The 24807-nt window shown below is 37.2% G+C and overlaps 2 protein-coding genes, 1 non-coding gene and 1 pseudogene across 6 annotated transcripts; all 4 read right to left on the bottom strand.

The window, feature by feature from the left end:
* Window positions 1–7642: 7642 nt before the first annotated feature.
* Window positions 7643–16458, bottom strand: WYR (inner centromere protein, ARK-binding region protein). 3 transcript variants are annotated; one of them, XM_086582764.1, is made up of 8 exons: window positions 16152–16458; window positions 14460–14797; window positions 14164–14361; window positions 13086–13255; window positions 11559–11650; window positions 11329–11442; window positions 9099–9192; window positions 7643–7939 (listed from the first exon to the last, which is right to left on the bottom strand). In XM_086582764.1, exons 1-6 carry the CDS (start codon window positions 16456–16458, stop codon window positions 11414–11416), a joined length of 1134 nt encoding a protein of 377 aa, XP_086438890.1. In that variant the 3' UTR covers window positions 7643–7939; window positions 9099–9192; window positions 11329–11413. The 3 variants fall into 3 exon arrangements, with proteins under 3 accessions (XP_086438890.1, XP_086438889.1, XP_086438888.1); XM_086582763.1 differs by having other exon boundaries at window positions 9099–9155; XM_086582762.1 differs by lacking the exon at window positions 9099–9192.
* On the bottom strand, window positions 13380–13466 carry LOC147474554 (small nucleolar RNA Z266). Its single transcript, XR_015210006.1, has one exon. It is a non-coding gene; the product is annotated as a small nucleolar RNA Z266 (small nucleolar RNA).
* Window positions 16279–20368, bottom strand: LOC147474552 (uncharacterized). 2 transcript variants are annotated; one of them, XM_086582761.1, is made up of 5 exons: window positions 20184–20348; window positions 19964–20119; window positions 19340–19841; window positions 18065–18909; window positions 16279–17627 (listed from the first exon to the last, which is right to left on the bottom strand). In XM_086582761.1, exons 3-5 carry the CDS (start codon window positions 19725–19727, stop codon window positions 16470–16472), a joined length of 2391 nt encoding a protein of 796 aa, XP_086438887.1. In that variant the 5' UTR covers window positions 19728–19841; window positions 19964–20119; window positions 20184–20348; the 3' UTR covers window positions 16279–16469. The 2 variants fall into 2 exon arrangements, with proteins under 2 accessions (XP_086438887.1, XP_086438886.1); XM_086582760.1 differs by having other exon boundaries at window positions 19340–20119; window positions 20184–20368.
* Window positions 20369–22417: 2049 nt separating this feature from the next.
* LOC147474551 (nuclear transcription factor Y subunit B-1 pseudogene) lies at window positions 22418–23633 on the bottom strand (annotated as a pseudogene).
* Between the last annotated feature and the right edge of the window lie 1174 nt (window positions 23634–24807).

The raw sequence follows: 24807 nt of genomic DNA, 5'->3' as shown, positions 1-24807 counted from the left end.
ACCTACATTTTGGGCCACATATATAGCCCCCACCCCTCACAAAAATGTTCACTCCACTCACTTGATAATAATAGAATAGAATAGATATTAATAATTACACCTCTGGAAGTCACACTAATAGTGATTTTTTTTCGATAATACACATTATATAAGTGATTTAGAAAACTTGGCAAAATCACTTTTAAAGTGATGTTGAATACATAGATATTACATCACTTTATAAGTGACATGGTGAGTGACAACACCTTTAAAGTGATGTTGAATACATAGATATTACATCACTTTATAAATGACACAGCGAGTGACGTAAAAAAGTGTTACTACATCACTATCACAACATTATTTATGTACAACTCTACTATGTCAGTTTCTGAAATAATTGATGTTAAAAAACAATTGTGATAAAAATTACTTCACATACTGAGAAAAGTTTTCTTATGACATCACTTCACTGAAAGTGATGTAAAATTAGTGATGTCATATGTCATATTTGTTGTAGTAACATTGATTGTTCTATATGAACAATGATTGTTCATAGTCCAATAGTGTTCTCACTGATCATTCCTTATGTTGCTGAGATATGAACAATCATTAGTCATAGTCTAATATGGGTATGAACAATCATATGGGTATGAACAATGATTGTTCATAGTCCAATAGGTGTTCTTACTGATCATTCCTCATGTTGTTGAGGTATGAACAATTATTGTTTATAGTCTAATATGGGTATGAACAATGATTGTTCCTTATGAACAATGATTGTTCATAGTCTAATAGTGTTCTCACTGATCATTCCTCATGTTGTTGAGGTGTGAACAATTATTGGTTATAGTCCAATATGGTATGAACAATGATTGTTCATAGTCCAATAGTGTTCTCACTGATCATTCCTCATGTTGTTGAGGTATGAACTATTATTGTTCATAGTCTAATATGGATATGAACAATGATTGTTCATAGTCCAATAATGTTCTCACTAATCATTCCTCATGTTGTTAAGGTATGAACAATGATTGTTAATAGTCCAATAGATGTTCTAACTGATCATTCCTTATGTTGTTAGCTATGAACAATAAGGGTATGAACAATGATTGTTCATAGTCCAATAGATGTATGAACAATGACTGTTCATCCAATACAGGTATAAACAATTATTGTTCATAGTCCAATATGAGTATATATGTTCATATGTATATAGTCCAATTATTGTTCATCCAATATGATTGTCCATATGTATTCAATCAATCATGCAAATTAGTGAATCCATATATTAGGACAATGATAAATTACTCTACATCGAGAAGTTTCTAAGAATTTTAACAAATAAGTACTTAGAACCATCCTTCTTCATATGTACGAGAGCAGCTCAAACATTTTATTAGCAGCCTTGAGTTGGGCAAGATTGGTAGCAATTTTATCTAGTTAAAATGATAATATAGTAGTAAAGAGAAGTATTCCATGAATCTTGGAATTTGGCACCATTATCAATTCGAACCACAAAATCGATACTGCAGTGTTTTGCTCTGCATCCTATGATTTCTAAATCCATCCAATATCAGCTCCTTTTCCTACACTTCAAAACGCCTTTCTCTCACTCTGTGAAACCGACACCAAACTCTGGTTCTCCATATGTGATAGAAGATGGGGGTTCCGACACTCAAATTGGAAAATGGGGAAAGAAATGGCCAAATTCAATTCAAACTTCTTTACAATTTTGGGAATTTGTGTTTGGGGGGTTTTTTTTTTTTAAGAATGTTCGTTGAAAGTGGTGGGACAGTTTTAACTGGTAGGCAGTTATTTTAAGGGTAAATTAGACTTTTTAACTAATTAGGGGTAATCAGGACATTTCAGCGTCCCTGTCCTTGTGAGTGATTTTAAAATAACACTGGTTCTAAGAGTGATTGTTTGTTCCGGCGAGTCCTTGAGAGTTACTCCCTGATATCATATATATCTAATACTTGCAAGTTGCAACCTATGGTCGGTCAGTGTGTTTGATGAAGGGTGTGAAGGACTAATATACACAACCAATGTATATTATACACGTGTCCAGCGTAAACAAAAATACCACACCGACCTCATGTCCTCATCCTCCGAGCTTGCTGCATAGCAATTCACCGTATGCAAGTGGTATACTCAGATCGCTTCAGAGCAACTCACATCATCAGCTAGCATACCCGATCTAAGATATTCGTCCTACGAGCTCGCTCCAGAGTAACTCAACTCACATACCCTCACACGGAATGTTCCATTTAGTGACATCATCCATTATCTAGATGCAATCATTATCAGAGCCATACTGACACAACCCACTACCGCAATATACAAACTACTGCAACCACTCCCTATCATTACGGAATTCCTACCAACACCAACCCTACACGCATACCAGATCTCAACCACACATCTGTACTTGTCAGTACACGTGTTGCGTAAATCTTCATGCTCAACAACTATAAATACCACCTGCATGAACTACGTCAGACCTGATTCTACTCTCCCCCTAGAAGTGAGAGATATATACGTAGGCAGTTCACTCAGTAACGAACTCGGTCTTTCCCATCTCCAAACCCATTCTCCTCCTAATCACATCTGTAGGGTAGAACTAAAATCCACATTTACATTGGCGTCGTCTGTGGTCTCGATTTCTTGAGAAACCACTTTCCAAAAACAAAAATACTCAAGCCCACGAAGCATGGCAAGCCTCAAAGCTCAAATCCAGGGCTTAGCAAGTCAGTTAGGAACAATGAATGAGCACATCACCCTGCTAAGGCAGGAGAATGTTGCTTTGAAAACATAAGTGGACGCACAAACTCCACCTGGCGCGTTAGTAGAGGACGGTATCAACTAAGTAAATCAGCAGATTAACAAGCTTTCACAAAGAATAGATTAGAGCGCATTCAAGAAGCACGCCACTCAGATCGTTCAAAAGATGCTAAAGACGTACCGGGCGTCCCCTTTCACTGCTAAGGTACTCAGTAAACCTTCCCCTCCAGATTTCATCCAACCAAACTTTGCAATGTACGATGGTAGCACATGTCCCGGTCAACACGTGGCTCGCTACATTTAGAGCCTCGCACTCTATAGTGCCCAAGAGTTCGACCATCTCCACGACAAGTACATCAAGTTGCAAGAAGGCCTGAAACGTCAAGGCTTAACAGAAGAACAAGAAGGTCGCCTCAACTCCTACTATCAAGACCCCAAAAGTCGCCTCAGCTCCTATTATCAAGACCCCAGAGGTCGCCCCAACTCCTGTTGACAAGACCCCAGAGGTTGCCTCCGCTCTAGTTGACAAGACCCCAGAGGTCGCCCCATCTCCTGTTGTCAAGACCCCAGAGGTCGCCCCAACTCCTATTAACAAGACCCCAGAGGTTGCCTCCGCTCCTATTATCAAGACCCCAAAGGTCGCCTCCGCTCCTGTTATCAAGACCCCAGAGGTCGCCTCAGCTCCTGTTGACAAGACCATAGAGGTCGTCTCCGCTCCTATTGTCAAAACCCCAAAGGTCGCCTCAGCTCCTGTTGACAAGACTCCAGAGGTCACCCCAGCTCTGTTGTCAACCCCAGAGGTCAATCAAAGCTCCAAAACTGGGGCTACCTATAGTTAGGCCAATTCAAGGCTAGCTATCAACTGCGATCTCCAAATCATGATGCCCACTAGAGCTGCCAACTCACTAGCGCAGGCAAACTCACTTCGGTCCTGACGCCCACCTGAGTATCACGCTCACTTGAGCTCATAGGCTTCTTAGCCTCTACAGTTCTTACTAGTTGATGACCTACAACTCTAGGCTCAACTCAGAGAGAACACTCTCCGCGAGCAACACGCTTTCTTAAGCTTCCACGCTCACTCGAGCTCAGAGGCTACATAGCCCACCAATTCTCACTAGTTGAGGACCTACATTTCTAGGATCAACTCAGTACAGAACGCTCTCAAGGAGCCGAACGCGCAAACAAACTAAACCACTCTCAAGAGTTCAAACGTTCTCAAGCACAAAACGCTCTCTCGAGCTCATAGGCTACCTAGCCGCAATACTTCTCACTAGTTGAAGACCTATATTTCTAAGATCAACTCAAGCATCCGGCTCACTCAAGCTCCAAGTCTCCCTCGAGCTACAACTTTCTTACTAATTGAGAACCTACACTTCTAGGATCAATTTAGTACTTGTCAAACCATCATCACTTGCATCTTCAGTTACTACTCCGCGTGCTTCCCACGTGTGGAATTACTCTCTCATCAGGTCGCCCCCACATAATTGGAACGACCTAATGAGAGGGGGCTGTGTAAGGGACTAATATACACAACCAATGTATATTATACACGTGTCCAGCGTAAACAGAAATACCACACCGACCTCAAGTCTTCATCCTCCGAGCTTGCTGCATAGCAATTCACCGTATGCAAGTGGTATACTCAGATCGCTTCAGAGTGACTCACATCATCAACTCGCATACCAACCCTACACGTATACCAGATCTCAACCACACATCTGTACTCGTCAATACACGTGTTGCGCAGATCTTCATGCTCAACAACTATAAATACCACCTGCATGAACTACGTCAGACCTGATTCTACTCTCCCCGTAAGTGAGAGATAGATACGTAGGCAGTTCGCTCAGTAACGAACTCGGTCTTTCCCATCTCCAAACCCATTCTCCTCCTAATCACATCTATAGGGTAGAACTAAAATCCACCTTTACAAAGGGTGTACATTAGAGATCAAGAACTTGTAAGGTTTACAAGCATAGAACATGTTGACTAACATAGAAAATCATCATAATAAAACAACTAATTATTGGTCTTGAACAAGATCTTCACAATATTCCTATTATCCCATGATGATTCTGTTGCTCACTTGCTCTAACAATTTCTATATCATCAATATATTCTCATATGAACCATCCTATACACCAATAATTGCTGATAGGCAAATTGGCATATTTCACCCTCGAACTTGTCAAGTTTTACCACTTACCCCCCTAAAGTTCAGTTTAGGCAATTTTAACCCTGTACTTGTAAAACGTATCCACCTTCATATTTCCGGTACATTTTCGCACCAAGAGTGACGTGGAGTGGCGATGGAATTATATTTTATGACGTGGAATTTTTAATTTTGCCACGCCGTAGAAAATATAATTCCACGCCACTTTCAAAAGCCGGAAATGAACTGGAAAAATGGAGCTGGATACGTTTTACAAGTCCAGGGTTAAAATTGCCTGAAGTGAAGTTCAGGGGGGTAAGTGGTAAAACTTGACAAGTTCGAGGGTGAACACTGCCTTTTTGCCTTGCTGATATCCTTGATGTGAAGGTATATGCTTCTTTCCTTTCTATATATTTAGGCACTTAACGATCTGCTCTTCATACCAACCAAGCTTATCCTTATTATAACTAGGTGGGATGTTACTTTTATTAGCTATCTGTAGAAACGACATGATGGGCGCTCAATATACAACTTCAGTTTATTGAGCTTCTCAACTTGTTCTTTTGGGTGCTGCTGGCTGCTGGAGTGTGAGGCAGACCTTCTGATATATCTAGCTCAAATCTGGAAAACACGCCTCCTTCATTCTCTTGATCTATTCATAAGCTTCTTCTTGGCAATCATTAACTGTATTTGCATTATTCCCGGTTTGAACCCGGGCGGGGCAACGTGGGATTAATATCGGAAGATTGCCATTGTAAATATAGAGCAATCCTGATTTCACCGAAAGATAACCAGAAGGACGAAGGAGTTGGAGTTTTCAAATAATAACCTGATTGTCCTTGCAGTGATCTTCTCCAGACTTAAAGAGATGTTCAAGTGAGTATGTAGTAGTGTCACAGTGCCTTACTTCCATGCGGAGGGAAGAGTTCTTGATATCAATAACGTCTGCGTTAAAGAAGAATTGTTGGTCCCATACTGGACTAGTTGAGGTGCCTTGTTTCGTTATCATATAACTGGAAGTATTACTAATTGGTCGTTTCTGTATTGTGCCTTGCTTCTCTCCACAAGGCAACGTAGGGCTTGAGATCACCTTTTCGAAAATTCACATTCTTCAAATGCTTTGCTGAGATGATTTTGACAATTAGATAACTCACCATCCTTTCTTCTACTTCTTCCTTCTGTGCAATAGAACCACCAAGTGAATCCCCAAGAACTCACAGATTATAAATTATAAAATTAGCACAGAAAGGTATAAACTTATAAAGCACACACTATTGGAGTATTTATAGACCCCATATTATGTTTTTTTCTTCATGTTTTGGTGACGGCCCTAAAAGCCTAAACTTAGGAACCGAACCCAATTCCAATAAGGAAACGGGAAACCACATCAATGTGGGTTTCCTAAGCTGAAAAGGAAACCCAATATGCAACTAACTTATGGTGCCATGATCTAATGTCTAATTTCATCACCATGGGCTTCTGTGGATCTCAGCACAAGTTCATAAGTCGCATTGCCGCTAACATGGATCTGAGCACAAGTTCACAAGTCTCATTATTATGTCGCATTGCTGCTAACGCACTTCGGCTTTACCAATAATACCGATGTGAAATACTAAGATTATCATGTAGATGAAATATTCGGATCATCTCTGTTTTACATCCGCAGTTACATAAAAACCGAGAGATAACATGCATTTCTCATGGCCTGCTTTAGCATTTAGCTAACATTTTATGTTCTTTTACCTTAAACCAAGAGAAAATTAACATAAGTTTTTCTTGACTTCCGAGTATTTTAATTATTTGTTTTTCTACCACACATCTGACTGCAAGTGATGGAATTTATTGACGGTCTGCAGCAAGTATGTATTCTGTGGTAAGAGCAGAAATCAAAACAATTGTTTCGAAAGAGAATTACAGGGAGATATTATGTAGATTAACTAATTCATTCAGCAAGGAAATTATCTTAATCGTTATAAAGGACATGAATCCTGCCATTCGCCTCTAAAACTATTCATGGAATCAAAAGTATGGCTAAGGGCATCTCCAATGGAGAGTGGAAAAATCCACCTCCACATAAGCGCCATTAGGATTATACACTCTAGAAAAATCCCAAATACATAAAGTATATATTTACTATTTGTGGCTATTCCAATAGTAGGTGGAGCTAAGATCATTGCAATGACAGTACCAAATTAATTAAGATTTTTCTCCAAGAAAGGCAACACAAATAAATACTTCCACAAAAAGACTGTTTGCAGCAGAGTCAAACCCAAAAAAACTGCCGAGCAAGGACTAAGTGACCAACAGGTGGATATTAGCCATTAATGAAGGTTTACTTTAAAAATTCTATTGAAGGCACAACCTAATTCCAAAACGGAGCAAATCTAGGGGTTCCTTCCTTTACTACTTTGAAAATATATGTAGTAAAAAATAATAATAAATAAATAAATAAAAATCTAAGGATAATCAGACATGGGACATGAGCGTTTTTCTAGTTGAAAGTGCACAACGAGTTTTCAAGACATCCCTTTCGTGTGCAGATGGCAGTCCATTATGAGCTGTTGATAAAATTTTCTATGTTTTTTTCTTAGTATTTTATAGCTTGTACTATAAGATATCTCATCCTATTTCTTTTCAATATATATATAAAACTATATTTTACTGAAAAAAAACATGGAGAGTTGAACTCTGTAATATGAAGAGATTAGCCTGTCAACCATTTCGAAATAAACAGAAAACTATGCAAACAGATTGATCCATGGGATGCATAGATCTTTATAAATCTTGAGAGCTAAGGTGCAGGTGCTATTTGATGGCTCGAGATTTGAACTAGATAGTTTATCTGATCTGCTCAATAAAGCTTGAGCAACCACAAATTCATCTTACTACAAGCGGAGCAGTAAATATACAGTATATAACATCGAGAAAATGTATCATATAAACCACAGCTTACATAAAAGGGACCACCTTCACCTCTCAAATTTCAGAGTCCATGCCAAAAGGCTTACTGGGTTGGAGGATTGCCTACAAACAGAATGTAAACCCATCAGTTTACATGTCATAAAGAAAACCACACAGTATATATAAAGTTGTATGTACAACAGTACAAGTATACAAGGTTTACTAAACAAAACAAAATCTAAAAAATTACAACACTTTCTATAACACAGGCACATCTTTGAAGCATTATTTGTAACAAGCCAATTGAAAAGAATGTTAAGGTGCCTAAAACGGATCTTCAATTTATAGCTTATATCAGTAACAACTTCAATGCAAGATGTCCTTTGCTAAGGCCATGACACCTAACAAAGCAAAACAAAGACAAAAACACACAAGTTCGTATCTTGAGGGCACAAAAGGTCATCATTACAACCACAGAACGGACAGTACTGATTGTTTAGATACCACATCAAAATACAAGGTCAGTTGGGCAGCTATGCATGATGAACCTGAAGGGGGGAATAGGAGAGAACGAGTCATTCAATTTACAAGATTTATAATACAATATATGGAAGAGTCCTATTTTACAATCTGAAAACCTTTAAAATTAGCAGTGTCGAGTACCTATAAATACTTTTCACAAATATATGCCCCTATAAACAACGCAAGTTCTCATCAATTTCACCCATACTGACCAAGTGACCATATTCTGAGAAATACAGGGCCTTCGGCCTAACATATCTCTCTAGTGCATGAAGGCACAACCGAAAATATGCCTACATATCTGCTTAACCGAAAATATGCAAAATATTATTTTTCCTTGACCTGAATAACACTTCAATATTTTCCAATATATCCGGAAGCGGGGTCCAATATCTCGGATGAGATTGACATTTTATGACATGCACCTAGAAAGCTATCAATATGCTCCAGAAAAATATTCCCTCATTTTAGAATTTGCTATAACAGCCAAAATAGTAACTTAATAGAAATAGGTATGTAGATAAAAAGCTAGTGCACTTTACAGGTCAGAATTATAAACCCACCACTTTTTATAGGCCACTTGCCTATAGACCTATAGTGTATTCCAATACATCTGTCATTAGTTTCAAGGGAGCAAAATCATAAAGAACCAAGATTCACATTGGGTACAAAATTCGAAGTTTGCCATCTAGTGTCATTCAGAGGTGAGATTACAGCATTGTCCTTTATAAGTCTGCCAAGGGTTAAGCATAACACTTACTGTAATAGGCTGACAAGCACCTTCCTCCTCAAAACAATATGTTCAACAAACCTAGTACTAAAAAGGACTCGAGGAGTTAGTGTCAATAAGGGATCTGCAGTTTATCAAGAAGTCTTTGGTTAAAGCATGATACCTACAAAAACAAAACGAAAACAACAATACACAAGTGGTTTTATAGGGCGCAAAAGGTCATCACACACCACCAATACCACACAGAAAAAATGCTGGCTGATTAAGTTCCAACATCAAAATACATGGGCAGTTATGCATGTGACCTGAGGTTGAATAAGTGAGGACAAACAAAATTAGGCCCATGTACCTACAACACATAGAGATGCATCACTTAGAGGTTGTATCTCTTCTGCCCAGACACATATAAATGCACCCATACCACCCAACAATCCTCAACCAGAGTTAAACATAGTAGAGCCACCCCAGACTCCCAGAGACTAAAAGTTCAAAGAAAGGATCACGGCAGAGGATTGGAGTGCATCACCTCCATATTCTAATATGCAAGTTATTCAACGAAGTATGAAAACAAGGATAAAAATAAGTCATCCAATCTATAAGGTTTATATTATATAGAATAATTTTAGTCTACAATCTGAAAATATTTAGACTAAACGAACAAGAAATCTCCAGTACCCACTGACACTTTCCACAAAATATTCCCCTGTATAAATATTCCCCTGTAGAGAGTGTAAGTTCTCATCAATTTCACCCCTACAAAACATATTCTGACAAAAATAGTGCCTTCGGACTAATGTATGGCTTTAGGGAATGAAGGCATGTTGATGATATGCCATATATCTGCTGATCTTTCCACCCTTTCCCCAAATTTTGCCTTGACCAGAATATATCGGTCCAATCTTTCCCAAAAAATTGGAAACTCAGGGTGCAATATATTGGATGAGATTGATACTTTTTGCCATGCACATAGGCACCTATCAGCAAACCCCAGAAAAAAATATTCCATCCTCTTAAAGTTTGTTCACAATTGTGTTACTTAAGGTTTCATTTTGAGATTTTATGCTTTTGACATTGTTTTGAATAATTAAAATTAATTCACCTTGTTACACAACTGAAGGGACAGATTTCGGGCGAGCGGTTTTGCTTCCCAGGAGAAAAATAAGCTGGTCATGCAGATCATGGTGGAAGGCCAGCAAAAGGGGGTCGTGAAGTGTTTCAAGCCAAGGGTAGCCTGATGGACAAGCTCACAATACTTAATAAGGACGTAACCAGTGGCTCGACGGAGATGCTTATTCCATTCATTTGCTTAGACATTAAATGTCTAGTTAAACAGTGAGCTTCGCAAAGGGACACATGACTAAAGATGCTTATTTATTCTATATCTTTCTGTTCTATGTGAAATCTTTACTTATTATGAAAGTGTTATTTAGGGCACTTCTTGTAAAGCACTTCAGTAAAAAGATTGAGGCTTACTCCTACATCAAGGTTAAGTTAACAACTCACACTTAACTAAACTTGTTTTGATCAGTAAAACTATAGATTATAATATAATAATAATAATGTATTTTATTTTTTATTTTTTTTGGAGAGGAGTATTAACGGTGTCACAGTGGGGTGGTCTTGATGAATTAGCTGCTGCCTAACAATTAAAGTGCTGCTGTAATCCGATTATTATATTAATATATTAACTTTTACATATCAATAAATAATATTAATCATGATGATGCGGCGTCAGAGATTCACACTGCAAGTAGTACAAACAAACTCAAATAGGCTAAGCCTCAACGACGACGTCCCACCTAAAAATAAGACACCCAATCCCATTGGGTAAGAAAGACACCCAATCCCACACTAGTGATTTACATTTAACTATAAGTTGCTGGACATCCCTATACTCATCCTCGATAGTGAAACGATTATATTCAAGCCATATGGATCACGTGACTGCGTGAGTAACAATCTTTGCCAATAGGCGACCAATGTAACTCGTACTTAACTAAATTAACACACTAGTTATATCTTTGGCTGGAAAAAAGAAATGCCCACCCACGATTTCCACACACATTCACATACACAAGATATCTGTATGGTGACGCCTGCATTATCAGGATTCGGGGAGATATGGTGTTAGAGGATCGCGTACCGATACACTGAAAAGTTTTGTAGTCGAACTTCTAATAAAAAGAAGCGCTGATGCCTTTGTAACCAAATAAAGACTTAGAGCAATTGGAGGTTGCTGGAATTAAAAGTAAGAAGGTACCTCATGTACAAGATGTCAATATCCTAGTGCAAGTCCCAGATTCATCCCATATAAATTCTCACACCATTTTTCATACAATTAGCAGCTATTTCAAGTTCCTTCGTGACAGAATAGCTACAAAAAAGTACATTTAGTAGTCCATTAGTCCAACTGAAGCTGGTAATGTCAAAATGTTATGGTGAGTCAGTTCTGAAGATAGTCCAAAAGGAAATAAAAAATAAGAAAATTACCTTCAGATATACTGCAAAAGCTTGCTCGGAGGAAGATTTCACATGGATCAACTCGATGCATGGAAGGCAAGATGGATGCAATATGTTTTTCCCTGCAGTGAACAAATGTCAATGTACAGTTACATAGTTGATCAGATAATTTTCAATGCAGAAAGTTCTTGACAAAAACAAAATTATTTCAATGAAGAAATGTAGCTGAGCAAGAACAGATCAACCAAAAAAATGTCTATGAAAAGCTAGCCTAAGTTATATGAACAAAAGCTATCTCATGGCTTCCACAATGAGGGGAAAAAAACACTTATCCATTGTATATATATACCATAGTTCCGTTTACCATACTTTTTATAACATGGTATAAACTATGGTATAAAAAATGTGGTAAACGGAACTTGCTCATATATATATATATATATATATATATATATATATATATATATATATATATATATATATATATATATAATTATTAAAAATTAATTATTCCTATCCGTATCCCCGTTATCTTCAACTGCACGCGACATATTTTGAAAAAAATCTATATATATATATATATATATATATATATATATATATATATATATATATATATATATATATATATATATATAGTTCGTGTCCATGGTCGGACACATATTATATTTAATTTACCTCGAAAAAAAATTTCTGATTTACCATCTAATTTAATAAATTTATAATTATTAAAAAATTAATTAATTATTCCTATCCGTATCCCCGTGTCGATCTTCAACTGCTCACCGTATCTGACACCCCGTATCCGTGTCGTACACCGACACGCGTGCCCGTGTCAATATATATATATATATATATATATATATATATATATATATATATATATATATATATATATATCCATTGGCAGGAAAAAAAAGAATTGAGTGACAGGCAAATAAGAGCAATTATCTAGTGAACATTTTGCTTCCATAAAAGAAGTACAGAGATCAGATTGCAACATTAATATCCTGAGTTTTATGAGATATACGTAAGCAGGTTAACAGCAGAAGGAGAAGATCTGAAGTTCAGATATATGCAGGATTCAACCCTCATCCTGATAAAATGAAAGGTAATATTTACCGGATTCTAAGGACATTGAAAAAAATTATAATTGAGGGACGAATTTTACACGAAATTTGAATTTGGGGTACAAACTTTTTTAAGCAATTGTGGAGAACCAACTTTCACTTTTTTGCAAAGTTCGGTTCCGTTTGTGTTCCGTCCATTATTATCACATGTGTCATTTTTTTTTTTATTTAACGTGGATATTCGAAACAACGTACAGAACACAAACAGAAGCTATTGTTGCAACAAACTGATGTTGGTTCCCCAAAATTGCTCAAAGAAAGTGTGTACCCCAAATTCAGATTTCATGTAAAGTTCGTCACCCGTTCTTGATTTTTTTCAAGGAAATTATATCAATAAGAATTCCAAAAAGATAATTTCTGGTTGATCACTTGATCGCATATTTTTGAAGAGTTTATCATATTTGGATGACAGACTTTAGTTGTTTACCTCGCCCATGACGGAATAAATTTCTTATTTGGTACATCTTGTTCATCTTCTTCTGCTGCTTCATCTTCATCATCCGAGGCTTGGTATGGGGAAATCTCATATGACTTTTCACCACTTTCTCTTGTAAATGATAAACCACAATTATTTGGCTCACATATACTGTCCAGTACCTGCAAGAAGTAAAATACAATAAATAATAATCATCCTTCAACCGAAACCATCTCCAGTCTCCATCCATCAAGATAATATATATTCCCTCAATAATAGTGAAAATTGTACAAGAAGGCCTGGAAAGAATGATAAATATGCCTCATGAGTTTAAGTTCATTATGGAAACATCTCTTTTTCCACACATCTAACTGAATCATCATTCTACCACTTTATTCTATTTCAAGACCAAATGAAGCATAAGTTAGACACCTATATAACAGCTCATATGTGCTTTTCCAGGTTATCATGTGGCATATCTGGTAGAGGAAAATTTGTATCTTGCTTCAGCGTTTAGGTATGTTCTCCATTCAATCACAGACAATATAAAAGTCAACATAGGCTGTGTTCAATGTCATTGGTCATTAGTTCTATATGACTGAAACCCATTGAAGATGAGCAGTTGAGCACTATAAGCTAATGATAAACTACTTCACTAAAAATCGATAACAAGAAAATAAAGCCAATAAAGAAAGCTTAATAAAATAAATTAAGCTGGCAGAACGGTACAAGAAAAAACCTGGGAAACAGGAGACCTCTAGGACTTCTTTTGCAAACCTATGACTCAAAACTCATTCATGGCAGGGAAAGGCTGTTTTAAGGGTCACACCATATAAAATAACAGACTCCATTGAAAACACAAGATGCTCAGACCAATGGTACAACTGTACAAAAAGCACTTGATCTAGATGAAAAGGCATCCAACCTCATAGGTCAATTTTTTCAGTCCTAACAATTAAATTAGTTCCTCGCCGCACGCCCCACCAAGAAAATTTTGCAGTGAATAATTGTTTATGGCAATGGCACTGAAATTTTTTTGCAGTACAACTTCCAGCACTCCTAAACCTATGTACTCAGTGCTAGTTCTAACCTTATCATGATCTGCTTTCACTCCCACAGAGTCTTTACGAACATCACTTGCTTTTTCAGCATTTCCTACTGGAACCTTGGCATTCCTAGTGCCAGTTTCCATCTTTTGCCTACAGTCAGCAATCTGGCTTCCTTTCTCTGTTTTCTGATTTTTCTGTTCTTTGTTTTGCACTTCTTTTTTCTTGCCTTCTTTGTCATCCTGTAGTGTTAAGTGACAGTTATTTCTACCACAGAGCATCATGAATAAAGAAAACCCAAATTGATATAAATACTTAAATAGTGCAGATAGAATCTTACGGCAGCTCTGCATCGTTGCACTTTCTCCTCCTTTTCAGCATGCAGTTTGTCTTGTAACCTTCGTGCTTCTTCAGTACACTTCCGCTTCCTTTCCTTCTCCTTCCTATCTTCCTCCTCCCTTATCCTTTTCCTTCCTGCCAAGTCAGCTTCTTTTTTCTTTCTTTCCTCTTCACTCTTTTTGTTTTGCAGCTCCAATTGCTTAATCTTGTCTTGCTCCAGTCTTGCTCGCTCAAGCTTTGCTGCTTCTTTTTTCATTTTACGATCATTCTCCCTTTTCTCTTCAAGCTTTTTTGCAGCCACAGCAGCCTCCAGAGCTTTAACTTTAACATCTCTCTTTCCTAAGAAGTATCAAGACCCAAAACATATTAAATGTTATAGTTAGGCAGCCTAAGATAATACAAAAATGTCCAATAAGATGCATAATTAGAGTGATCTATCTATAAGGATGGCCATATTTGTTAACAGAAGATCTATCATTCACGCTTGAAATATTGGTATGCAACTAATTAAAAGGAAATAAATCTATAAATACATTAAATATGTCCAAATCCACATAACATCGTATTTGATGAAGCAAGTATACAAGTTGAAATTCTAGACAACAGCTAAGAGACAAAATGAAACTAGAGTTTCGAGTTAAAAAGGACCATGACATTAATAATGTATCTATTGCACAACACTCCGACTGATGAAATATCATATCATACTTTATTAAAGTTCAGTTATTTGGTCAAGTTATTCATAAAGTTGGAGAGACTAGTCTGGATGCAGTTCAAAATACTGGTGTTCAGTTGTTAGAGAGAAGTGTGTTGCAAGTAAAACAAGAGAGTAAGTTATATTGATATGGATATGTGAATCCGTGTTCGACACGGATACGAAGGGTCCAACGTGCAAAACACCGATGTAAAGGTATATCACATACTATATGTGCATGTGTCGTGTCCTTCACGGATACGAGGACACGTATCTGACAGTGATAATTTTTAGAATATGGTGTGTCCTTGTAACATAGTGAGAGACCTATAGTAATTATCAACACAAATAGCCATGTCGTGGGAACCTAGAAATGGGTAGGCAAGTAACAAATGTTTATAGAATGAGCATTGTTGAGATAAGGATGAGTAGTAATTGTCAACATGACATGTATGGTATGTTCATGTATATAGAGATCACTGATCAAAGAGGAGCGCCCAAGTTAAGAGCTTAAGACCTCTAAATGCAGTAAAATGTTGAAAGCTCTAACTAGGATAGGGAAACCATGAAAACAATAAAAAATGGACTGATAATGTAACTCGAGAGATCTATAGAAATCTATAGACAAATGTGATTATCACAGACAGCTCTACATAAGAATTCAATGGAGAAAAATGTAGGCACAACCACAATATTTTGAATGAATGTGTGTCAACGATGAGGATGACCTTATTCATAGTGATGATAACTCTCAGTAAAAGATGCTGGATTGATTCATATTCATAGTGATTGAACGCTCCTATAGTGATTCATATGAAATGAACACCATTTCATAGTGATTGATTCATATTCATATATCAACAATGTATCGCCGTAAGAAAGTAGGAGGGGTTAAGCAAGTGAAGTAACCTACATAACTGATTTTAGAGATTCACAATTCCACCTATTAACAGAAAAAGTATGGAGTTTGATGGAGAATATCAATTATATAATATGTACCTGTAACAAGTGCAGCTGGCTGTCGCTTCTGTTGAACAAGGGGAATAAAGGATGACATGCTAGAAACTATGTTACCTCGTCTACACCCCTTACCAGCTAAACTCTGAGATTCTTTTCCTTCACTTGCTTTTCTCGATAATTTTGGCCTTGTACTATAAAGAGAGTCAGAGACCTTGCTTACACCACCCTTTCCACCTATTGAGGACTTCTGGTTCTCCTTATCCTTCTTAGCTCTTTTTTCTTCACCATAAGCATTCCTGAGCTTCTGCTTCGCACTGATTTGCATCCCACTCACGTTGGGCCCCATGTTCACAGATTCTATACTACCCTGTCATGATGATTCTTGGTCACAGAAATTGATGGCAAAATTTTGCTGTTAGTCATGTCCACAAGTGGTCTTCTATTAGATGAGCTAGTACTATCTCTTGGACTGGTTTTCTCATTCAGTACATGAAGTACCTCATCCAGATTTTCATTTTCTTCACTAGTGCTAGTATTTTCATCAATGCGAAAACAAGTTAGTTCTGGGTTTGTATTCTGCAGCTTCTCAAAACTGCGACCAGCAGGCACTGAAGTATTTCTTTGATTGAACGTCCTAACAGGAGGTGTAAAAGGAGGTTGTGGAACACCCCAGTCTAATTGAACAGATGATGGCATGCAATCAGAGTAGGAAGCAAGTTCAGATTCTTCACCAATTAGATTATAACTACCGTTTAGTTGCTTAAGATCTTCGTCGCTAAAGGTAACAGTCCTTTTCAGATCCATGCACTCGGGAAGACCATCAGGTAAAGACTGGTATAGATCAGGTGTTCTATGAATTTTATGCTTTGAAGACCATGCTAATGGGGTGAGCATGCCAGCAGATTTGCACAGTTTCTCAATGACACTGATACACTCATTTGTAGTTGTCGGAAGATCTATGTTGCCCAAGCTTATTCTTTCTCCGGGAAGTGACAATATTTGCTTTGACGGCAGACCAATGCTGAACCCCTCAAACTCAGGCATGGATTGATTCCCAGTAACATCCTCAAGACTCGGGGACCTAACAGAACAGTATGAAAGCAACTGTTCTCCAGTTGCAGATCCTCTGTTCTGCAAACCTCTTTCAGCAGAACCTAACTGATCCATATTTCGGATGTCTAGTGCAGTTTCATGAAACATGAGATGTCGGTGATCTTCTGCAGGTAATTGTGTCACATTGAGATCTGTTGACCCTGTGTCCTGTAAAGCTCTTTCAGTAGAGCCTAATTGCTTTATCTTTTGGATGTCTAATTCAATTTCAGGAAGCAGAAGATATCGCTGTTCATCTGACTCTAACTGTGTTATGTTGATATCTGTCGACCCTGATAGACAGTCTTCGGCATTGTCACAAACTTCTTTGCCCAAATCGGAAACAAGAGAAGCATCTACCCCTGTTTGCTCAAATCTCAAGCAGGTGTTTGTGTCTTTCTGTCCACCTTCTGCATCCTGCTCACCCTGTTAAGCAAAGTTTAAAACAAAAATTAAATGCAAATAGATTAAATCAACTGAATAGTTTACTAGAACCAGAAAAACGACCACTACAAACTAACAGAAATTATCTTCTGTACATCTGCTGACCCATGCAGACTCCTTTTTTAAAGACCTGCAGATGGTGGTTTTGATGCACATCCAAGCACCATGCAGCTTGTGATCTCGATGCTGGATGGGACACACCATTTAGTCGGGCCCCTACAGTTCACAGTAAACAGATGCTTCCAGAATAGTTATCTGGACCATAACTTAAACATCAAAACCCTGTCCCCTCTATTTGGATTTGGTAATTGATACCAATTCTATCAAGTCCATATATTATGTTAGGCCAGAAGCCAGGAAAGAGATGGAGGGGGTTACAAAGTTGAAGCAAAACAAAACCCTGGAGAGAGAACAATTACCTTTTTGTCTTGAGATTTTAATGAGGTGTCACATCTTTCTGTCTTACAGCGTTTGGCACTCCGAGAAAGCCTTTTACAAGGTCTCTTAATTGCATTTGAGTTCGATGTTTTCTCATCAGAAGACGAGGTAACATGCTTGAACTCCAGGTCAGTCTTCGAGCCATATTCTGCATTTTCATGGAATCTAGATACACCATTTTCATGAATCTGATGAAGTGGCTCGACCCTCACTAATCTTGACGAATTAGTGAACGCGGTACTTGATCGACCCTCAATCTTTCTTCGCTTGTACTGAGGCCACGAATTCTCTGAAGCATTGTTTGTATTCTTTTTTGATCTCACAGACTTCCTCTGGAAAGAAGGCTCCTCTGACTTTAAGAAACCATCATTATTATCATGCTTGGTGTAGCTCCTTAACAAGTAGGGAACAATTCTTCCAGTACTACTGGTCTCAGCAGATTTTGGTGTGATTGTCTGTGTTAATATACTTCTGTTAGCTGCATCGGCTGCATCAAAATGCTCAGTTTCTTGGTGTTCCAGCAACACAGCATGTTTCTTGTGCAAAGACAAATGGGTAACACCTAGAGACTCAGCGGGTGTCGGTGATCTAGCATTACCTGGTGACCCACTCCCTTTCTCTTTTTCAGATTGAAGAGTAAGACTTCCACTCACATTGCAATCTTCAACTTCATCAAAAAGCAGTTGCTTTGGCTCAACAAATATATTATCATCACATGGAGGGCTAGAAAACAAAAATTCTGGCACTCCAGAGCTACTACCTACCACATCAGATTCCAAACGACTAGAACAAGCGCCAACTGGCTGACTTGAAACGGGTCCAGTATCTGCAACCCCAACAATGCTTCCACATTAGAGAAACCCAGTTCTTAAGAATTTGAAGTTGAAAACAAGAGGCAGGCTAACCTTAAGAAGTGAAAAGATGCTCGTTTGATTCATAATCATAATGCATGTTTAGATGAAGCAACAAACTTGTTTAAACATAATATGACCATCTCTTCAGAATGTTGATAAAACGAAGTATAACTAGTAGTACACATGACTGAATGCACCAACTAATCAACCATCTATGTCCATAAGAAAGTGGGAGGGGGCTAAGCAAGTAGAGTAATCCATAAAACTGATTTTAGTGAGAGATTAGAAAAACTTATGGAGTTTGATGGAGAATATACATAGGCTTTGAAAGGAATTAGAAGAAACGAAAATGGTAAATAACAAATAATATGGTCACAACTCTCAATCAATTAAAATATGTACCTGTAACCAGTGCATCTGGCTGTCGCTCCTGTTGAACAAGGGGAACAAAGCATGATGTGTCGGAAGCTATGTTAGCTTGTCGACACCCCTTGTCAGATAAACTCTGAGATTCTTTTCCTTGGTTTCTAAATACGTTATTAGCCACCACATGAAGCTTCTGAGTACACGTCTCACCCAAACCAACTTTGTTTTGATCCATGTCTACAAGAGCATCCAAAGTGTCTTCTCTACACATCAGTTCGGAATTTCGTTTCTTCTCAAGAAACTGCGCATTATGCTTCTCAAGGAAACCATTAGAAAAACTCACTTCCCCTAGAACCTCAGCGGGTGTCGTTGATCTAGCAGTACCTAGTGACCCTCTCCCATTCTCTTTATCAGTTGTATCCATAACACAATTTTGGACTCGATCAAAAAACAGTTGCTTTGGCTCAACAAGTAGACTTTCATCAGTTGGAGGGCTAGAACAAGCTTCATAAACATAGCCATTACCAATGCATCTCTCCTGGTCAACAATATCAGTACCATCATTACTCAAACGAGCGCGCCCTTCATTTATACCACAACACTCGTCACTACTAACTACCTTTATCAATTCCTCTTCCCTATTATTAATATTACATGTACCTGATTTAGTCAAACTGGCAGTGTTTCGAAGCTCCAAAGCCTTTTGCCTTGACTTTGACCTTTCTATTTTTACCACTGATTCAATATCATCATTTTTCGTTAAAAATAGATTGTTGTTAAGATTGCTACATCCTCTCGGAGGTGGGAATAATTGACCTGAAATAAAATATGTGTCAAGTAAAATAATAATTAGCGAAATTAGGGTTTGTTTGTTGTATACCTTGAAGCCAAGGAGGAGGAGGGATTTGTTTGATTAGACAAACAGTAGCTAAGTACTGATTGAATGAATCACTTTGTTGTTTCGTTTGATTTACTATCCAATTTGCTCGCTCCAAGATCTGGACCAACACTTTTTCCACTGCTGTCATTTTTTCCCCCTTATTCTATTTTTCAAAATCGAATGGCGTTTTCACAGTTTCATAACCATCCTACTAGCCTCAAGTGGGCTTTGTGGGTTGGGCCCATTTCTTGCAAAGGTTATTGAAGAAGCCATTAGACATATATCATAGCCGGGTCTTCCCGTAATACCTTTCCCAATATTGACTATGCAAATCTCCTTATTTATTTAATTTAGAAACATCTCCCCCACTAAATTTAGTGAAACCCTAATGGTGAAATTCCTATCCTACCCGTGGGCCCATACATCATCACAATTAGTCCAAACCTATTATATTTATATTCTCTACAATTATATTATGTGTATGTTGATGATATGAATAAACTGATTGGAGTGTGTCTTTACGGTTATAAAACTGTTAGATTGAAATATTTGATAGAGTTGAGTCCTAACGAAGTAATTGAAACTCTTCATTATTGTCTTTAGTGATGGGTTCATGGGATCCCCTCCTTCCTCGAATACCTAGCAATTGAATTCGTAGCTTCTACATTGTCATGGGAGCCTTTCCCCAATTGCACGTCAACAGGGTATCCGATCAATGTGGTTTTTAAACCGGCCATGGCGCTCTGATTGTCGGTCATTAAATGTTTGGGGATTAATTACCGACTGCACACGAGTAACATAGTTCAGAAAGTGCATACTATCGGTCGCAATAAAAAGTGACAGTATATTGGCTTGTCATGCCAATTTTAGAGATGGCTATCCAGCGGTTTATAAGAAAATCTCACTCAAACTAGAAGCCAAATGATAAGAATCACTTCATCAACATAAGGTCCAATTTGAAAAAAAAATGTCATCTTGAATCAAACTCAACATTTTTTTTTAACAAATGCCAATAAGTTTTCATATTTTTCAACAAAAAAAAAAAAAAAAAAAAAAAAAAAATTTATTTGTTTGGTGGAAGACACTTGAAAAACTAATTTGTTAAAAAAATATATAATATTCTTTAATGTTTATTAAAAAAAATACAATACCTACTATTTTTTCATAACATAGATCATGCGAAAAAACATGCTCATCAAGGGCGCAAGTAGGTTAGTTTATGTAAAGAATATGCAATGATCATGGATGTAGAGATTATGAATAATGCTACTATCGATCAATGAGAACAAGGCAATTATATGAATGTCTTCTTTGTGTTGACTTCGTTATACTCTTCTTTCACACTTTACATGGTATTAGAGCAATAGTTATTTTTAATTGCTCATTATTGTTTTATTTTCTCTAATATAGTAAAATTTTCAAAGTTGTTTGTTAAGAAAAGATGGTGTCGGATGACATCACATCTACTGGGCAAAATAACAAAAGTCGAAACTCTTCACCTCCATCGTCTTTCTCAAAATGTTTGCACAATTTTGAACATTTTTTTGTGGAAGTATACATCTTTAAAAGGGTTATGAGGTTCACTAAATGATCTTGAGGCTTAGAAACTTTATGAGGTTAACTATTTTAATGGGTGCATTAATCTTGAGGACTACAAATTGTGAGGAATCAATGTTGAGTGAAGCCACAAGTAATAACTTTTTAATTTGCTCTATCAAAGATCTGAACAAATAGTTTTTCCACTAGTGGCGCCACCGTCATATATTTTTATGTTTTCTTTTCGACAAACAACAAAATTGTTTCCATTTAATAGATTTCTTCTTTAAACATGATATGGCAGCCCTTATTCTAATTTGAACAACAAAATCAAATGTGTTTTCATCCCCTCCCTAAAACCTGTATATCTAATTCAAACTAGTAGCGTCACGTGCAATTCACAAGCCATTGAATTCGTAGTCGCATCAAATGTATTATATTGTAACAGAATTTTAACTTTGTTTTATTGTGAAGGTATATGCATTGTTGCCAAAAATGATTAAAGAGGGGCAACACATTTTGTATAAGACCCAGTGTATTGGACACACATTTTGTATAAGACCCATCATATTGGAGTGTATTGGACATGCTACACATTTTATATAATCCACTCTATTCATAAAATGTTACAATTGTAACACACTCTTAATTCATAATTGCAAATTGATTTGATTATCCATAGAAAATCAAAATGTCCCTTAGTAAGGGTGATCATTACCCATCTTGCGCTGGCAGTTAGGCTGGGCCGGGGTTATCACCGACCCATTGATAAAGTATCCAGCCATAGGGGCGTAATACATATGTTGTTCTTCAAGATTGTTAGGCATACTAACGGATCGTACATGGGTTGGATCTGCCCGCTTCACATCTTTCATAAATGGGCCTCCTCTCCTTCCCATAGACCTACCATCATTGTTTATTTGCCTATATTTTTCCAGAATATTAGTAAGGGGATCAACGAAATTCAGAAATCCTAGTTCTTGTATAGCCCATAGCACATCCTCAGCAGTAACTGTTCTGCGTTGTTCTTGTTGACAGTGCTCATTAGCATTAGATGTGACTATCTTGATGTACTCTGAGACACATGCCTGTATGGCATTACTAGCGTCATCTGAGATATTAGCATTGTTTGGGAGGAACTTTTGTAGAAGGCGCTTGACATTTTTCATTGGCAAATATAGATTAGGGTCTAACATTGGCCGTTCAGTTCGTATGGCTTCACCATCAGTGTTGTTCTTCTTCAAAGATCCTAAAAATCAACATGAAAAGATATATAAGATGATGAGAACCATACTCCCCACCGTCCACAACCACCAGTGCTCATGCGTGCACACACACATCTACCACAAACAACTAATAATGGCTATCTCAGGATTTTGATTTTTGCACGATGAATTAAAAGCAAATAAAACTAGTTTCTTTGAAACGACCGAGAAACATTAATTCTAAATTGCATGATCATTCAACACAGGTTAACTGTAAAAACCTCACAAAATGAAATAAATTAACATTTGATGAACTTACTATAGAGACCAAGAAGACGTCTATCCAAAATTAGTACCAATTTAAGACCATATTTTATGACTGGAAGAAATGTAATTGGTAATAGATGAATAAAAAGAATCCCATAAAAGTCATTTTAAACTATTAGTAATGGTACCATCATATCAAGTAGATAAAAAGCTTAAATTGTATCATACTTTTGCATGCAAGTGATGAAAATGTATCAATTGAGGAAAAAAAAAAAGACAACGGATAAATAGAAGGTGATGAACTTGGAGTTTTCAATATCTGAGTCCAACCAAAAACAGTCTAGAAAAGCTAGGAAACTAAAATAAAAGAGATCCAGGTTTAGAGTGTACCAGAGATTGAGTTTTGGGACATTTGAAAGCCACTAGTACGTCTACTTTCCATCACTATTTCTTACTTTTTCTTGTCTCCTTCACCCTTTCTATGCAATTCACTAAGACATGTAAGCTATATTTATAGTGATGAAAAGATGGCGTTGTAAACGAGGGAATCAGCTATCCATTTTCTCACAAAGATAGAGTTAGATTATTTATCGGTTAAAGATTGTTTCAGATTAATGTTTCGAGATCGTGTAAGATTTACTTTCCAAAAAGATGGTTAGGTGGATAGGATCATAACCACCATCTCAAAAAAAGAAAATAGAAATTTGAAAATATTTATAAACTAATTAAGTATGTTTTGTAATATTTAATTAATGTTATTTCTTCCCGTTGAATGCATACATTATTTTCTAAGTTGTAATGACCAAATGTAAACATGAGACACATATGGATCAAAATGAACACATGCTCCTGAGCATCTCGTGCCAAACATATACACATCAAGAGGTTAGCTGAGTTAGTTGATCATCACAAATATGATTTTTAAAACTTACCATACTGGAACAATAAGCCCATTTAATAAGTGTTACATAATATTATTATTTGGATCACGCAGCAGCCTCAATCGAGGAGGTTTAATTTGGGTGTTCTCTTTGGAGGTTGGAACCAGACCCAGCCTAGAGGCCACCATCTAGGCTCGTTGGGGACAGAACCCACATAATCCCCACATCATGAGACTCGAAGTCTCGAACTCGAGACTTCATGGTGGGTACGTAGGTACACACCAACACCCTCCTTGACATGTAGGTAAACACTAACACCGGATGATTCCCAATTATATTATGAGATATTTCTCATATCCCAAAATGTATTTTGTATAACTTTTAGATATATCTTTTAGATCGGTTGTGTTTGCATATATTTTAAGTTCTAGAGCACTATAAAATGGAAAATGTTGAACAAATGACAAATCACTTAGTGGACAAAGCGTACAAGTCACTTTCATCATATTTTTACTCCCCATCTTCGGTCTACCTCACGGCTGAACCACCCAGATTATATTAGAGTTTCCACTTAATTAGCCGATTGCTAGGAACCTAAACAGTATGCAGAGAACGATTGTTCTACCTGCTATACTAAATACTAGAAAGAAGCTAGAGATCATTTAAGATCACATGAGAGATATGGCTTAAATTCACTGATCACTAGAGGTCCACCTAAGTAGTATTGTCATCATT

The sequence above is a fragment of the Coptis chinensis genome, chromosome 9, assembly GCF_015680905.1.
Source record: "Coptis chinensis isolate HL-2020 chromosome 9, ASM1568090v1, whole genome shotgun sequence".
In the NCBI taxonomy this organism is placed as follows: domain Eukaryota; kingdom Viridiplantae; phylum Streptophyta; class Magnoliopsida; order Ranunculales; family Ranunculaceae; genus Coptis; species Coptis chinensis.
The sequence above is the reverse complement of the archived record's forward strand: the minus strand, read 5'-3'. Positions and strand labels throughout refer to the sequence as shown.